The sequence below is a fragment of the Manis pentadactyla genome, chromosome 14 (assembly GCF_030020395.1).
Source record: "Manis pentadactyla isolate mManPen7 chromosome 14, mManPen7.hap1, whole genome shotgun sequence".
Classification (NCBI taxonomy): Eukaryota; Metazoa; Chordata; class Mammalia; order Pholidota; family Manidae; genus Manis; species Manis pentadactyla.
This window is the reverse complement of record NC_080032.1, coordinates 77382931-77401269: the sequence shown is the minus strand read 5'-3', so window position 1 is coordinate 77401269 and position 18339 is coordinate 77382931. Positions and strand designations below refer to the sequence as shown.

Genomic DNA, 18339 nt, shown 5'->3' with positions numbered 1-18339 from the left:
AAAAGAGTATAATGCTATGAATCTTTACATCACATATTAATGCAATGCATAGACAAGTCAGATGCAGGTGCTTAGAATGGATGGCATAAAGAGAATGATTCTTACAATCACAATAATCTGTAACAGTGTCTTCCGCATCTAAAGCCACTTTAGGAAGGAATTTCACTTCTAAATAGATCATAAAACGCATTTTCAGTAATAGGAGGTTCAACCCACTTTTTCTATCCATTTTTAAGATAATAATGGCAGCATATGCTGAGTTACAGTTAGCTGGTTCTTTTTAGTTCAACAAGGAGATAATAATGGTTGTCAAGATAGATAGTGAACTGGGCATCTATTAAAGGCGGTTGTCTCCCTACTAAAGAATGTTGCATGAAAATAATCTTTGGTTATTTCATCTTGATTGACAGCTTGTTGGATATCAGGTATGTGCTCACCTCTGAGTAAAAAAGTATGATTCCAGGAGATAATTAGCATAGTACAGAACTTTACACCATATTTAAAATAGCATAAAATCTTCTGCTTATCTTTACTGTGTTTATTTTACATATAAGGAAACTAAGGCTAGGATTTAAGTGAGTGACCTCCAAGTCATTGATTTAAAGTCTGTCTGACTTCCGTGATGGATGACATTTTGAAGTAGGGGGTGGGAGTGGAGACCTGGGGGTGGTATTTAAAAGATACTTCTGCACCGGAATCTAGAAAAAGTGGAATGATTAGGTGTCAGGGAGAGTGAGGGTTGGACCAGTCTGAAGTACTCATCTAGGGAAGGCCCACTCTCTCAATTCCATCTCTGTCTCACATTCTTTATCTTCCCTCTGCCCTTCTGTGCCACCCTATTCCTCTGTCCGCTTCTTTCTCTTTGCACATGGCAGCCTTTATGAACCACTCCTATCTCACACAAAATCTTCTGGCACCTGGGATCCACAGATAACAACCTCTGCTTCTTGGATTGCCTATTTCAAAGTATCAAGCAAGCAATTAACTTTATCCAGCTCTTTTTTTTCATCTTATGTGTAACTGGAGAGCTTTGCATTCCTTCACTTTGGGTCAGGGATTGACCTCCAGCCTAAAAAGCTGTGGTCAGATAGTATATGCCAATTGGAAGTCATGTTTTAGGCTGAGGAAAACTTAACACAGTCTGGAGAGAGACACAAGAGCAAAATACAAAACGAAATCTCAACCAGTAGTTCCAGAAAAAGAGTGTTGATACTGCGCTGGCTACCGATTATTTTCCTTTGGAAAAAAAAAAAGATGGGAGTGAGGGAGACCATTGTTCAATCACATGAGGACTAAAGTGAGCTGGTTAACTAACTTCTTGGGCATTCTTCACAGAGTCCCACACCCATCTTTGCTCCAGAGAGTGGGAAAGTCCAAAGAAGGATGCAATTTTCTTTTAAATGAGAAAACAAAACAAAATCTCCAGCCATAAGTAATCACCCCCAAATAGTGACTATTTTAAGCCCAGGTTTTATTTCCCCATGGGAATAACTAAATAACACAGCTTATGAGATACTTTCTCACAACCACCCCTTTAAAACAAGCAGTACACCCACCAAGAATTACACTTTATAGAGTCACAGATTTCTCCCAGGGACCTATCACTTGCAGATACTTAGACATGCCAAATATTTGGCCCAGGCACTGAATTTGCTGTGTCCTTTGCAACCTGGGGAAGAGAGATGGCAAAAGGCCACCATATGGGGTGACAAGATTTCACCTGAAAACAGGAGCTTTTCTCTTCTTTTCTCCCATTTGACTGAACTTCTAGAATATGTTAAATGCAATAAAATATTATATTGGAAACACAAGGCATCTGGGCTCTTGGCCAAATCATGGGGAAAAAATTAGCAAGCTAGTATTTCATGGGAAATTCTTGGCTCAAATAATATTTTAATAAAGCTTAGTTACATGTGCCAATAAAACATAGAGATGACATAATGATTTATGACTTAAATATCATATAGTCTCTGTAATGTCTGGTACCATCTTATATCAAACAACATGAGAGAAACAAAATCCTTGGGGAAATGGAGAGAAGAGCAATGTGAAATTGTTCAGATATCAGTAGAATGTATATTGCATAAACCAGCTCATTAAAAATTTGGTGAAAAGATAATTGCTAGCATATACTGAAAAGATATGATATGAGCCTTATAACAATAATCTCATTTAATCTTGACAAAAGTTCAATGAAGTAAACTTTATTATACCTATTGTAGAATTGAGATTCAAACTGGCTAACTTGCCCAAGGTTCACTGAAACAGAAATGTAAACTCAAGAAACCTGACCTCAAGGCCCACACCCGCAGCCATGCGCTATACTAGACTAAGATTAAATTAGCTGCATCCATTTGCTTCTCTTGGGAATAAATGACTTATATGATATGTGATATGTAATAAAGAATAATTATGATAGTCTCTGTAAAAATATGGAATAAGAAATTGGACCAGGTCTTAGAAGAACTGAGTTCTAGTCTTGGGTCCACCACACATTGGGCTTATGGTCTCAGGTTTAACATGTAAAGCCCTTCCATTCCCTCATTCACAAAGAGGAAGACAAAAAGGCATGATAACAAGTATCCTTCTGTCCTCATTGACTTTTTGTGAACCTCAAATTAAATGAAGGTGAAAAGATTTTATGGTTTGGAAAGCACATTCTGATATGAAATGTTGGTATTGAAAATCCACTAGATATACCACATCCTAATAGTATTGTAGTGGATTTTCTTTTAAGTTACAAAAGAAGATTTTTCCCTCTTAAAAAAATGTGAAATGATTCCAGCTTTGCAGTGATGAGATGATATATTCAAGCTGAGATATTACATAAAAATGGCTCAAGAATATTGATATCTTTGCACTTCTAGAAAGAAGAAATAGAAAATCTGTCTGTTGGGGTATAACTTAGATTGCCTCTGGAGGGAAGAAAACAATAAAGTTAATTCACATTCAAAATTAAAACCACAGGAGAAAATAAACAAGCGGGATTAGAACTAAGAGATAAAGCAGAGAGGAATGTTAGCACAAGACTTAGAAATAATAAAATAACCTATAAGAGACTTTCAAATATGTATGTTTAACAATAAGGATGTGAAAGTGTGCTCAACATCATTCTTCATCACGAATACAAATAAAAATAGCTACCAACCCATTAACACTACAAAGATTGAAAATACCAAGCCTTGGTGAAGTTGAAACCTTCTTACATCACTGAAGGGTGTTAAATGGCACAGCCAGTGTGGAAAATTGGCAATTTCTACTGAGACCAATATGCACCTATACCAACATTCAGCAATTCCACTCCTGGGTATATATATCCAAGAGAAATGAATGCTTATGTCCACATAAAGACTTGTACAGAAATGTTCATAGCAGCTTTACCCATAATAGTCAAAAAACAAAAACAGCCCAAATCAACAAGAGGATGGATAAAAAATTGTAGCTTTTTCACACAATTAAATATTATTACTGGTATATAAAACAACATGGGCAAATTTAACAAATATTAAATTGAGTGAAATAGCATATACCAAAGAGTAACTTTGTATGATTTATCTTTGTATTATTCCATGGATACAAAGCTCAAAAACAAGCAAAACAAATTGATGGTGAAAATAAGTCATTACAGAGCTAGTTCTGGTAGAGAACAGTCTGGATAAGGGCAAGAGGAAATCTAGGTTGATAGACATGTTTTATGCCTTGATTTGTGTTCTGTGTGAGTTACATAATTGCATGCATGGGTTTTCAAAAGAGAGGAAAAGAGCAAATTAATTTAAAATAACCAAATAGAACTTCTAGAAAAGAAAAAAGGGCCACTTAAAATTTAAATTTAAATTTAAAAAATTCAGTGGACAGATTAAACAGCAATCAAATTGCATGATGAGAGGCTTCTTTCTATTGGAAACGTGGAGAATGTACCTAGAATGCAGGACAGAGCAAGCTGACAGAAAATATGAAAAACAGTGAGAAGAGATGAGAGAGTGTGACTGTCTGAAGTAGGGATTCCGGTGCGGGAAAAGGAGAATGAAGAGGATTCAAAGAGCCCAAACTATTCCTAAAAATACTGACTAGGATGATTTCAAAATTACCGAACTTCCAAGGAGTGGCTGACTAATCCCTGTTCTGTTCAAACTATTCTGATCCTTAGAGAAAGAACATGCATTACTCCTTTTACAAATACTCATAACATTTATCAATGCCAGGCAGAGATAACACACAAAGAATAATACAAACCGATCTCACCTAAGAATATTTGTGCAAATATCCTTAAAAAAAATAGCAAAACACATCTAGCATTATATTGAAATAATAATTCACTGTGACCAAATGGAGTTTATCTCAGGAATGTAAAAATAATTCAACTTTTAAAAAAAAACCTGCTGACTTAATTCATCATGTTAACTGGCCAAGGAAAAAAAAAAACTGGCCACTTTGTTATACGTTAAGAAAGCATTTTATGTAATTAATCAACCATCATTGACTGAAAAAAAAAAAGCTAGAAAAGTAGGGAAAGCGCAGTACCTTAAGATGATGACTATGTAAATTATATGTTCTGGAAGCATTTCCACAAAATCTCTAAGAAGAAAAAAATGCCTATTATCACCATTATTATTTACTACTGATCCAAAAATACTAACAAATGAGGGTTAAGAAAAAATTAAAATAATAAATAATGAATTAATTACTAATTAAGGAGGTTGTATCAAAGTTTTAATTTTTTAGAAGATATTATGTTTTAAGTGTCATTGGCCTGTGCTAAATCCTTTACATACTCACCTCATTTAATCTATACAACTCTGTGAGGCAGATTTTACAGAAGAGGAAATGGAGGCTCAGAGTGATTGAGTACGTTGCTCAAAGCCCCCAACCAAGTAAATGGCAGAACTGGTAATTGATTCCATATCTTTCTGATTCCAACATTCTATGAACTTAAATAAAATGTTAGAGTATATTTCATGCATCTTCCACAATTCCTCAATATAAAAATATTTACTTAATTGCATAATAAATTTCCATATAGGTTTTCAGAGAGATTATATTATTACCCCATTACATTACAACAATAAATGAAGTAATTTGACATTTTAAATTAGCAACAAATACAAAATACTTAATCCTGGTATGAACCTGTTTAGAAAAATGACCCTGTGAAAGCCTTTCTGGCACAGATCATTTTTACCTAGAGGAAAATCCATGTCATTTAAACAACAGAAAAAAATCTCAGCAAATGATCACTGTGGCCAATGAGTCTAAATTTCACTTTAAAACTTTCAACCTCTATAATCCCTCAGCAGCTGGCATCTTTGAAAGGTAGCAATAAGGAGTCACCCTAGAGGGCTCTGGAAAATGTCAGGTTTCTCTTTCCAAGCACTGCATGAGTCACTGATTTTTCAAAACAGAGTGACGTAAAAGCTCAGCAACAGATCAGGACATTGTTGGGAACTGCTCTTTCCCTAAGAGCTTCAGAAATGCCTGTGAGGAGTTCCTATACCAAGACAGGTCCCAGGTTCACACAAACCTGTCTTTCTTTGGCACGAGAATATCAAGGCATAATTTCAAGTCCTGGGAAAAGGAGCAGTTACGGCAGCTATTTCTCACCTCTTGGAAGAGCCCCATCAGCTCTATTGAGCAGTGTGTACCCTACCAGCAGAAAATAAGTCCCACGGGTACCCTCCACTTATTGAAGGAACCACCTTTCTCTTGGAGACACTATTACGGTAAAACTGACATGTTGATTTCCTGGGTCCTTATTTTATAACTGTGCCTCGGCTAGCTCTCTGTCAGTCTCCAGTGTCTTCATTACATTCAAGAGTTGAGCCAGTACAAGTATTGGTTTGTTAGCATTCTGAAGGTTGGTAGGTCCCAAAAATAATAATCAAGTCTCTAAAATGATATTATCATGTGTTCTTAGTCTTGGATCAGGAAAGATAGTTAAATAATAGTTAAAGGAATCTGTGAGTCTGTACCTTTCCCTTTCCCACCTCCACACCCAGATCTGAGATCCCTTGGATCATCGTGAAACCAGAACCAGCCCTAATATATTAGTAAGTACTGATGCTTGTTAAACATCTATCACAGGCCAGTCACTCTCCTAAGTACTTTATATAGATTGTGTCATCTTGTCTTCATAACAATTCAATGAGTATCTTATAGTTGAGTGAGCCAGAGAATCTCCGGGGGAACTTTACTTTAGTAGAAGTATTTATACCTCCTCATTAAAGATATTATCATTTTGCAGTCAAATCTTTTATATCTTATTCTATCTTTGCTCTACAAAAGCCTGGAGGAGCAAAAATAATGTTACCAGGGGTTTCTTATGTAGCAGGACCATAGATTAACCAACAACCATCCCTTTGAGATACTGTCTAGTGAGAAAAGCACAGGATTTGGGATCAGATGTTTTCAGTTTGTTTTAACTGTCCACCTACTAGGTATTTGACTTTAGGTAAGTCCTTTAGCTCTGCTGCAATTGACTGTGTGAAATGAAGAAAATAACCTAACATACAGCTGTCTCAAGAAGTAGGTCAATGTCTTTCATAGCCTTAGTACAAGCAGATTCTCAATCTTTTTCACGGGGTACCTGGAGAGATGGAGGGATCAGAAAATACACTTTTCCCAGCTCATCTTTGACTTGTTCTCTCTTCCATTTGATGTATTGATCTCATATAGTCCTCCAAACACACCAACCCATTTCGTTTATACTTGTTCTGGAGCTGCCTAAAGCATTCTTTACCCAGTTGATCTTTTGTTCCAATTCCACCTTCTTAAAAAGGCCTTTTCTGACCTTTACGTAAAATTGCCACTCTTGTGGCCCCAGCTACTTTTAATACTTACCCTGCTTTATTTTCTCTATAAATCTTGATACGGTTGATAATTATATAAGGGCATTACTTGTCTGCTTGTCTGCTAACAGCTTCCTCTCCGAGAAGGCCTTGGAGCAGGGACTTTTCCTGCTTACCTCGCTGTACATTTAAAGGTAGTGGTGGTTATTAATGCCCCCATTCCTGACTTGCTGAGTCACACCTGTGAGCTTGCATAAGTTTGAGGAGTTGAACATGAAAGCTGGGTGAGGGTCTTTTTCATGAATGGCTTGAATGGATATCCTTGAAGAAATAGGGTTACCTAATTTAAAGCAAAGTGAGGCTTTTAAAGTGTATAAATATAGATATGTATCTCAAAACGAATGTTCCCTGAACTGGTTGGAGGAGATAAGCAGAGGGACGTTGTCATTCCCATTTCATGATAACTCAAGAAAAAGTGAGTTTACAACATGCTGTTTTGATAACTAGTTTATGTAACAGTTTTATTAAGCTGATTCTCAAGCAATAAGTTCCAAAGTGGTTTATATGAGGACACTAACAAGGGAGTGCACCAAACAAATAGACCAACTGCTAATTGGGCTCCTAAGATGAATCGTTCCCATTGTTACACTGAAGACTCTCATATTCTTATGTCTAATATGGCTCAGGAAATCCAAGCGCTCAAAATTCCCAATTGGAGTAGAAGGCAAGGTTACCAAAGGCAAGCACTCCACACTTTATCTCACAGGTACTTTCAAGGACTTCACTGCTCTGTGTTTGATCGTCAAAGCAGCAGACCATTCAGGAACGCCTCTGCCTACTGCTTTCTCCACTTGTTTGAAGGCACCTGACAAGCCTTGTTTTTAGGATAATAAGAACTGCAGAAACTTTTTATCTGCAAACAAAATGGTCTAAGCCTCTAAAAGGAGCCTAACAGATATTTACTTACAAGTAAACAGATATCCTTGAATTGATTCCCAATTGCATCAATTCCTCTGGTAGGCAAACATGAGCAGATTCTAACAGGGGTCCTGAATAGTCAAGAAAATCCTAAGATTTAAAAAGTGAGCTCTGTGCTAAAGTATCACTGGTCTCCTCCAGGAACAATGCACAAATTAGTTCCTGAAGGAACAATCAGGAAGCTTACAGAGCAGTTCAGAAAACACACGTAACTTTCAGTGGACAACAGCGAAACAGTGATTAAGTAAGTCGACCAATAAAATAAGCCTTAAGGTGTAAATGTGTTCTTGCAAAATTAATAGAGTTTCTTCACAAATTTCTCAGATGTCAATTTTTTAAATGCTCACTATTTGGACCATAATATGAAAAAAGGAAGATTAAAAGGGGGAGGAACTAGAGATTATTCAATAACAAATATTTATTAGGCAGTTATTATGTGTCCAGTAAGATCTTTAGGGAAGATGGATGCCTCCATTAAGCTCAAAATCAAGATTTGTACGTGTTATTGAATGTAGCTCAATATTAAAAATATAATAAAACAAGTTATAAAGGGAAACAAGAGCCAGCCAATGCCAACACAAATTTAAGTATTGCTGATGCGGAGCGATTAGGAGAGTTGCTGAGAAAGGTAGAAGACAGGGTAAAAAGAAAAGGGAAACGGGATCGGTCAGGGAGTCTTTGCAGACAGGTGTGCCCACAGCACAGATGCTTCACAGAGGTCTCCAAACTTCACACATTACCTTGGGGGTCATAAGAAGTGGTTACAGACACACGAAGGGAGGAGAGAGGAGGGAATGAACCACAAGGAAGAGAGCAACTGTGTTGTGTGTACTATTCCTTCTTTCCTTCATTTGACACGCACTTAATTGAGTGCCTACTTCTGGAAGCTAGGAACAATTCCAGACGCTAGGTACGTGGTGATGACAACCAATAAGCAGCCTCATGCAACTTCCACCCAGTGTAGAAAACTGGTCAAAGGAAAAGAACGTAAAGGGTGGGTTTAAAAAGAAAATCAAGAAGGGAATGCAAAGAGAAAAGAAAAGGAATTCATAATCTTTTTACTGTACGTATTCTTCAGCTTTTTTCTAAATGGCTACTACTTATTTTTAGGGATTGTACTGTCAAAAATTTATGTATCGAGCTCTTAAAAGTTGACCTTTATCAGGTGTATTCCTAGTGCCCTTATTTTCACTTCATCAATTTAAAGATCTGACTAATAGAAAGTATGGTATAGCTTGTACTTGAAAACAAGTCAAAATTTGACCTAAAATTGCATATTTAGAAGAATATATCTCATTACAAAAAATGATTCTTAAATACACATCATAGAAAATTATAGGATTTTTATATGATTCAGATATGGATTTATTTGTTGCCAATCTCATAATTCTTCTCAGTTCATCTCTTCTCAGTCCAATTTTTCTACGATTTCTCTGTCACCGCAATAAGTATCACAGTCACCTGTGACTTTTCCCTCTTCTAATACTGACTCTGTAATATTCCTTTTGTATCTATATATGTGTATTTTCCACTGATGTTGCTTATTAGCCCCAGACCTCATTACTTCTCTATTTAATGTAATAGTTGCCAGTGTCCTCTTCTGCCAATCACAGCATTTTGGAGCCCAAGGGACTCTACTCAGAAATGTAATTCTCAAAGCCATCATAGCCTCTGCTTCTTGATCAATCCTCCCAAAGCTGGCCCTTACCATATGGCTCTCTAATCAAGATCATCCCCTGGCCTACCACTACCCTCTGAAAACTGTCCAGACTTCTTTGTTAAGCATTTAAGACCATTGATGCATTTAATTTCAAGGCCCCAACATGCTTTTCAATATTACCTTTTCTATTCATTGATTCAGAAGTATTTTTTGAGCACCTCTGTAATGTAAGCTGTGAGAAGCTAGAGTTTATGATACAACGATAAACAAGTCACAGCCCTGCCCTCTAGCAGACATCAGTTTCATGGGGGGTGGAGGACAATACGTGAATAACCCATGTGTTTTGGAAAAGTGTTGACAGAAGCTACCCAGGGAACACTGGACTCCAGCGTCCAAACCTGCTGTCTTACTGACTTTGCTTCTTCAATGCTGATTAGTGCCTGTTACTATAAACATGTCCCACTCCTGTCGGTACTCCATAACTTTATTCATGATGTTCTCTCTCTGTGGAATGTCTTGTCTCTGCTTTTTTGCATACCACAAATACATCTGGTCCAAAGACTAGATCAGATGCCAAATGATCCACAAAACTTTCCTTAGTCTCCTCCTCTTAGTATCTCTCATTTGAATTCCCATGATATTTTAGTCATGTTTCTTCAGTCATTATAATCATATCCTTGTTTGTATTGGAGTTTATTATCAAAGTCTCATCTTTCTTATGACCACGGTCCACCTCTTAAGAATAGCAACTATGATTTTATGTATATAAACCTAAAAAGTACCTTCAAAAGACAGGTATTCACTGAATGCTCCCAAGCTAAAATAACAGGGGATAAGTTGTATACCAAATCAGTTGTAAAATAGAACAATGAGGGAATTAGCTACGTAAATTGATCCCACATACTTGTAAACTACAAATAAATTACTGTAAAGACTAAGGACAGTAGAGAGGGGAGCTACCACTGAAAGAACGGGCGCCCCAGGCTTGAAGGGGTTAAACAGATCCATCCACAAGGGGAAAGAAACTGCTTCCTTTGCCTTCATTAAAGACTAATTTTAGGTCTTCTGGTAATTAAACGAACACATTGTTTATGCTCCATACACATTCTGCCCTGAGTCTCGGAAAACGCATGAAATTTCCAAGAAGTAAATTTTCCATTAACACAAGGGCCAGATCAGAAGGCTTGACCTGTGGGAGAGGGCTCGTTTGTCTTCGCTGGCTTCTTTTCAAAAAGCTATAGAAAGATATTTACTGTAAAACCTTTCTTGTGCGCGACTGCTCTGTTTTATCACTCAGACCATCGAGACAAGATGGAAAAGCTTCAACATTTCAGAAAGTAACCGATTACCGCAGAACGATCTTTTGAGTTTCTAAAAGTGTTGACAGTGGTTCCTGTTTGGGTTAAAATTTCTCTTTGGAAGAGACTCCGAGTTTTGTTTTGGTTCTTTTTTCCCCCCTCTACTTATTTATTTCTCTTTTTTGCTCCTTATTGTGTGTGTGTGTTCGTGTGTGTAATTCCCTGAGAACTAGCTTTGGCTGGTGAAGAAATAGTTCACTATAGTGCACTGCGGGACATCTTCCACCTGTTACCATCTCTGCTAGACGGAAATGTGATGAAAATATGTATGTGTGAACACGGCTTGAATGCTTCAGAAGACCATTGTCTGATCGCTACGCCTGGTTTTAATCCATCTGAAATAGCCCGGTTAGCTACTCAGGTTATAAAACAATAAATAAATAAATAAATAAATGCCCTTCGTTGTCAGTGAACTTGAACTCAGCCAGTTCTGCCCCCTGAGCAGGGAGCCTTTTAAAGACGCCGGCGTCAGGCTGGCGGCGGGGGTCGCAGCTCCCGGCGAAGCGCGGGCTCCGCAGGGCCCGCCCTCCCCTCGGCGCCCCTCCCCTCCGGCCGGCCCCCTACCTCCCCGGGAGGCGGCTCCCCGCGCCCCCTCCTGCCTCCACCCGGGCCACTCCTGCGGCTCTTCCAGGTCTGGCGCGCGTCAAAGCCGGAACTGGGAGGCTGATTTGTGGAGCGTCGCCCCCAGGCTCCTCTGCCCCCCACCCCTCCTCCGCCCGCTGCGGGGGCCTGGGGAGCAGAGCTGAGCAGGGGGAGGGGAAGATCTACCTCCATCCCCCTTCCTCCAGCCCTCCCCGCATTTCAGATTCAATTGCACCTTTTAATATTTTAACTCTGCTCCCTAGGACACGCGGCCCGGGGATCTGTCCCTCCAGCCTTCGCGATCCCTGCTCCCGAGAGCCGGGATGGGAGAGCGAGGGACCTGCCCGCCGTCGGCCGGCGTGTACGGGGAGGTGCGGCCGCCGCGCCCGCTGTCCGGAGTCTGTAAGTTTCAACGCTCCTCCCGGGAAGGGAGGGGGAGGCTGTTCGCGTCCCCGCAAAGGATTTAAAATGCAAAACTCAGGCAGAGCTTTACAGGGTAGGATGGACTTTTCGGGACACAGTCTGCGCTCTATGGGTAGCCCGCAGGCTGTTTATTGTCCGGGTTTTAATTGCAGCTTGTATGTTTGATTCCTTCGTTGTAAAGAAGTTTTCAATTTATAATATAAGGGGTTCTAATGGGAAAAATTTACTTTTAAAAAAGAATGCAACTCATACTTCAAATTTAAAATACTTCATATAGTTTTCAAGTTACTTAGCACAGCTCCTACTATGATATCAGATTACACTAAACATTTATACTGAGCAAGGGGACACAGCCTTTTCTTTGCCTGCTTCTAAAAATAACGGAGGAACAATTTCCCCTATTTAATTTTAATATTGCTAGCTAGATTGTCTAAGTCAATGCACGTGATACCCAGCTGGCCTTAATTTTCATCATAGACGCCGCGTGCTAGTTGTTTTGCACTGAACTGCAGACGCGGTAGTTCTCAGGGAACTGTCACTGAGCCTGCAGTTTGCAGGAAGGCTCCAGGTTTTTTCTAACGAACCAATGTGTTCAAAATGACTAGGAAAATTCATACAGTTCTGATAACGACCAAACAATTTATCTGGGATCCCAGCACTCAAGCACAAGCTAGATTCGTGTGTAGATTAATAAAATCATACCTTTATCTTTGCATGTCACCTCGAACGTGTAGAGACACCCCTGAATGCAAGGGCTGAAGAGGTGAGGGAATGGGGGGGGAGTGTTGATGGGTGGGAGTTTTAAATCATCGCTTCCCTCGTGCAGGAGGACTGGTGTCGAGGGAAGGAGAGGCAGGTCAGAGCCGGGTGGATAGGCTGGCTATGGTGGCAGGACGATGCTGGCCAGAAAGAGCATCATCCCAGAGGAGTATGTGCTGGCGCGCATCGCGGCGGAGAACCTGCGCAAGCCGCGCATCCGGGACCGCCTCCCTAAAGCCCGCTTCATCGCCAAGAGCGGGGCCTGCAACCTGGCGCACAAGAACATCCGCGAGCAGGGACGATTCCTGCAGGACACCTTCACCACCTTGGTGGACCTGAAGTGGCGCCACACGCTGGTCATCTTTACCATGTCGTTCCTCTGCAGCTGGCTGCTCTTTGCCATCATGTGGTGGCTGGTGGCCTTTGCTCATGGGGACATCTATGCTTACATGGAGAAAAGTGGAATGGAGAAAAGTGGTTTGGAGTCCACTGTGTGTGTGACTAATGTCAGGTAAGAATGCAGTGGGTAAGAAAACAGCGTAGAAAAAAATATTAAATTTCCCTTTCTCTCTTATCACTCAGTTGTTTTTACTGAAGGTGAAATAAAAAGTTTGCTGTAATACGTTCAGAAACAAAAAAAAGTAAAAGAGAAAAAATTAACACATGAAAAATCCTTTTAAATGCTGCTTTACCAGTGAGGAGTCTCTGAAAATGGGGAGCTCCAAGCCCTTGGGCTAGCCTTGAAAATACGTGAGTTACTAAAAAGTAGTTGTGGTTCAAAGGATTCCACAGAGTGCCATACTTAAAGCACACATTAAAGTTTCAGTATGAAAAAGCTTCTGTCCGTAGTTCCAGTGTCCACAATAGCTCTGATCAACCAAAAACACTGGCAAATGCTATTATTTTTCCATGACATCTCTTTCCCATGTTATTTTCAGCAATAATGAAAAAAATGGGGTAACACTGGTGCAGAGATGTCCGAGATGAAATATCCACTGGAAGTGAATATGTCTATAAAATATATATCTATAAGCTGTTTTTTTTATCTTAAATAGCTAATTACTTGCATTGGGTTCTGACATTAATAGTTACACTAAGATGCAGAGCTAGAAAAACTTGATTTTTAATGGAAGTTGGTCCAAATTTTTCATGGAAGAGATTAATGTAGAAGCAACTTAATGTTGTGGTTTTTCCTTCAACTTTAGCAGGATAGGAACAAGACAGTTCTAAGATTGCTTAACTTTTGCTTCCTTCTCTTATATCTTAAATATTTCGAAGATAAGGAAGGTGAATTTGATTTGAGTCATTTTCCTGTCATATTTTTCACATGGCCTAAGAACATTTAGTTGAGGTGATTTGTCTCTTTGTTTTGTTGGAAGAGAGATAATTTATAACAATTGCAGAACTATTCCCACTGAAACGAAACGATAGTAATAATACTAGAAACTTTTCCAGGACATTTTCTGAGTAACTTCCAAATTCACGTAATGCACAAAAACTGAATAAGCAACATTCCGCCAGGAAGCTATAAAGATGAGACCTTTACTGACCCTGAGATCTTATGAAACTAGCATAGCACTGCAAAAAAGCAGAAACCCAATCTGTGTCAGCTCGGATTTTGAGAAGAGCAATCTATGCTGTATTCATCTACGGCCTTATCATCGAGTAGATACTTTCCTGTCTTAAACTTGTCACAAACTTTTGTCTCAAAGAAAATACAGAGGAAACTTGTAGGTGACCATCCGTACAACAGATATAAAGAAACAATTAAAATACTGTGTTTTACAGGTATTGGTAGGTAAAATGTCACTATCTACAATATTTCTCTTTCATTTATTGGCACTTCTGTTGTTGAATCATGGTCATATCAAGATAAATGTTTAATAAGCATGCAGTAAACCACTCGTAAAAAGAGATAAAAGAAATGAAAATGATAAGATAAATGACAGATTTTAAAGTCAAGACAACTATGTTGGCTTTTCCTGTGAAAAAGGTCATTAGGCAATTTATAAAAGATATGTCATCAAAAGTGACATCGTTTCAAAGATTTTTTAAATAGAACTTTACAGACTGTCCTGGGTAGTAAAAGCTGTTTTATTGCTAGCTCTTATTTTCCCACAAGATGTGTTCTGAAGCATATTTATTCTCCTGATGCATTCCTGCTGGTGTGAATATTAAGCTCACTATGAAATATGGTTTTGCAAATACAACGAGACAAGTGGATTTTATTAGCATGACAATTTTAGCATTTTAAATTACACTTCTTACCTAAAAAAATTTGTTTGACATCTTTTAAGGTTGAAACATTACTGGTTTTATTTGAATGTGATGATACTACTTATACTTTAATCTCAACATACAGTTCAGTCATAACAAACCACACATAAATAAAAATGTTATCACCCAAAATACAGAAACAGAAAAATCTCTGTTCAATTCCAAAGGGAATTTAAAAGATGACTAACACGATTTCAAATTGTTTGCATTTCTCTTCCTGTCTAAGTTCAGTGTCCCACCGTATCATTAAAATTGGAAGCAACTTCCTATGATGGATACTCACCAGTATGTCCAAATCATATTTTACCACTTTATCATTCTCACTTAGGAATGGCTCGCTTTCCCTTTCACGCAGATGCCTTTCTTAACATGAGTCAGAAAATAAACCAACATATTTCCTCTGTAGCAGAGCAAACGAGCGGCTAAAACCTTTCATGTCTTGAGGTTGTTTAACACGACAGATACCCATAAAAGGCTGGGTCTTGCACTATATAATGTTTAGAATTAAATTCTTTCATAAAATAAACAGTATACACAATATGACGTGTGAATAGTCTTCCAAGCCATTAAAATGAAACATTTGGAGGTTTTTATCATTAGACTACTCCCTGAAGTATGTGTACATTATTATAAATCAATGTGTGTCCACACCCCTCTTCTGGGGTCTGTTCTTATTCTTTGCCATGCTCTTGGGTCATATGACATATCTTGTGTGTAACTAGTGCCAAAAGCAATTATTGTGGTTTTCCAGGAGTCTTTTTAGCAACAAAAGGGCTGTAAAAGGCAATTTTCACACACCGCTTCAAAGTTCATCAAAAGAATCATCTACTCTGCTTGTCCTTCACAGTGTCCCACCAAAGTGCAGTGTGCACACTCAGTGTTCAAATGTTTAAACATTTTGCTCACTTGTGTGTGGCATTAATAGATAATACTTTGACAGATGGCCTATGCGTGGTTTATCTTCTGTAAAATTAGACATTTGAAAAATTGAGGTTGGAACAGACATTAGGACTAACCCTGTTTCTATTAAGAAGCATGGCCATCTAAGATACTTGGTTAAGTGAAGAGATTAATGATAAGAATAATCAGATGTGGTGCTTAGCCAGGGGAATAAAACAGAATCACCTGAGAGTTTTTCAGAAGCCTTCCCCAGGTCCACCCTAAACCTGTCAAGTCTCAGAGAGATTGAGATTGTGAGATAAAATGGATGCCCAGTTTAAAAATGCTTCTTGAGAAAATCCTGACACTTGCTGATCGCTTCTCTTTGCCTCTCAGAGTGCTAGGCCAGAACAGAGGGTTCAAGTTCTTATTAATTATGTCATTTTGACACAGTCAATTACTAATCTGCCTCAAATCCTTCCTTTAACAGCTTCAGTATTCTCTATATCACAGAAAACAAAAGGAGACAATCAATAAGAAAACATTTTCCTTTCCAAATGACAAACATTATTTTTTATTAAAAATACTGGTATTGGTTTTGAACAGTTTTTTTAGCGCTGCGCTTTCTCTACATAAAAGGTACACACAGCAAGTGCTTGCCAATGAACATGATTTTAAAGGTTGTAAATAATAACTATTTCACTCATTACTTGGTACCTTCCTTATGAGTCAAGTCGCTTAAACATCGACATGTAATACATAATAAACATCTACCCGGTAGAAAATTTCACCAAGTGAACTATGCCTTTGTGAAAAATTATTTCACAAAGTGAAATAGGCCTATAAATATATGGACTCATCCTTTTAATGCTTTCACAGACGTAGGCACACATGACCTAGGAAAATTAATAGAATTACATCCCAGAAGTCAATCTGGGATTAAAGAAAGTTGAAAGAAAGAGGGAGAGAGAGACAAGCGATTGTGCTTAGAATCAGGCATTTGACAAGCTGGCTAGTCTTTCCAAAATCATTTAAAAGCCTTCCGTGGAAGAAAATGAAAAATCAGCTTGGCATATTATGTCTTAATTCAAAATTCGATCTGATGGCGTTGTTCTCTCTGATCATCACGCTTTACAGGTCTTTCACCTCTGCTTTTCTGTTCTCCATTGAAGTTCAAGTGACAATTGGATTTGGAGGGAGAATGATGACAGAGGAATGCCCTCTGGCCATCACAGTTTTGATTCTCCAGAACATTGTGGGTTTGATTATCAATGCGGTCATGTTGGGCTGCATCTTCATGAAAACAGCGCAGGCTCACCGAAGGGCGGAAACGCTGATTTTCAGCCGCCATGCCGTGATCGCCGTCCGCAACGGCAAGCTGTGCTTCATGTTCCGAGTGGGCGACCTCAGGAAGAGCATGATCATCAGTGCGTCAGTGCGCATCCAAGTGGTCAAGAAAACAACGACCCCTGAAGGGGAGGTGGTGCCTATTCACCAACTGGACATTCCTGTTGACAATCCGATTGAGAGTAATAACATTTTTCTGGTGGCGCCTTTGATCATCTGCCATGTGATTGACAAGCGCAGCCCCTTATACGATATCGCAGCGACCGACCTGGCCAACCAAGACCTGGAGGTCATAGTGATTCTGGAAGGAGTGGTCGAAACTACTGGCAGTACCACACAAGCGAGAACCTCCTACATCGCTGAGGAGATCCAGTGGGGCCATCGCTTTGTGTCTATTGTAACCGAGGAGGAAGGAGTATATTCTGTGGATTACTCCAAGTTTGGTAACACTGTGAAAGTAGCTGCTCCCAGGTGCAGTGCCCGGGAGCTGGATGAGAAGCCTTCCATCCTCATTCAGACCCTTCAGAAGAGTGAACTGTCCCATCAAAATTCTCTGAGGAAGCGCAATTCCATGCGAAGAAACAATTCCATGAGGAGGAACAACTCCATCCGAAAGACCAACTCATCCCTCATTGTGCCAAAGGTGCAATTTATGACTCCAGAGGGAAGTCAGAACACATCCGAATCATGACAGTCAGACAACCCCGAGAAGGTATTTTTATCAAGGGTGGACAGTTTATGCACGACACTGTCAGACTGTACCAAGCGGCAACACAATAATTTGTCCTTCTGTATCTTAATGCACTAAATGATATTCATATTCAAACAATAGCACTTTCTGTGTCAATAAAGTAACACACAAGGTGAAGGAGTCACAGCTTACACTTGTTTCTTACATGCCATACTTGTGACAATAAGCATAAGTTATGTATAGGAAATTGTGTGGGATTCACATATAAATCAAGTATAAAAATTAAATGAATAATCATATCTGACTTGTTTATAGTCCATCAATCAATAGTTCATGATGCCTGATCAAAACAGAAACAGTTACTGTGATATGACTGCCCTTGCATTGTTCACCATGTAAGAACTTGTTCACCATGTAAGGACTTGTTCACCATGTAAGAACTTGTTCATTATGCTTCAGAAGATTGGAGACTGTTGAGAGTTAGGCTTGGGGTTGATTAATGATTGTGTCTTGAGTCCCCTATACAGAATTTTATTGTTGTTAACAACCATTTGATCAATAAATATGAGAGGTGCCCTCTTAGCACCACTCTTGTGCTGTTAA

The 18339-nt window shown here is 39.0% G+C and overlaps 1 protein-coding gene and 1 long non-coding RNA gene across 3 annotated transcripts in view; one reads left to right on the top strand and one right to left on the bottom strand.

Moving 5' to 3' along the window:
• LOC118914425 (uncharacterized) overlaps window positions 1-12545 on the bottom strand; it is a 27144-nt gene extending 14599 nt beyond the window's left edge. For both annotated transcript variants that reach the window (XR_008993850.1, XR_008993851.1), the window contains exon 1: window positions 12486-12545. This is a non-coding gene — a long non-coding RNA (uncharacterized LOC118914425). The remainder of the gene's footprint in view (window positions 1-12485) is intronic.
• On the top strand, window positions 11385-18339 carry KCNJ8 (potassium inwardly rectifying channel subfamily J member 8). The gene is made up of 3 exons (XM_036889255.2): window positions 11385-11762; window positions 12610-13053; window positions 16836-18339. Exons 2-3 carry the CDS (start codon window positions 12680-12682, stop codon window positions 17734-17736), a joined length of 1275 nt encoding a protein of 424 aa, XP_036745150.1. The 5' UTR covers window positions 11385-11762; window positions 12610-12679; the 3' UTR covers window positions 17737-18339.

What these genes read in the sequence shown, in the direction of transcription:
- KCNJ8 (XM_036889255.2), top strand. Translation starts at nt 12,680, where the DNA reads ATGCTGGCCAGAAAGAGCATCATCCCAGAGGAGTATGTGCTGGCGCGC. An exon ending in GTGTGTGTGACTAATGTCAG is followed by an intron (nt 13,054 to 16,835) that starts GTAAGAATGCAG and finishes CACGCTTTACAG; the next exon opens with GTCTTTCACCTCTGCTTTTC.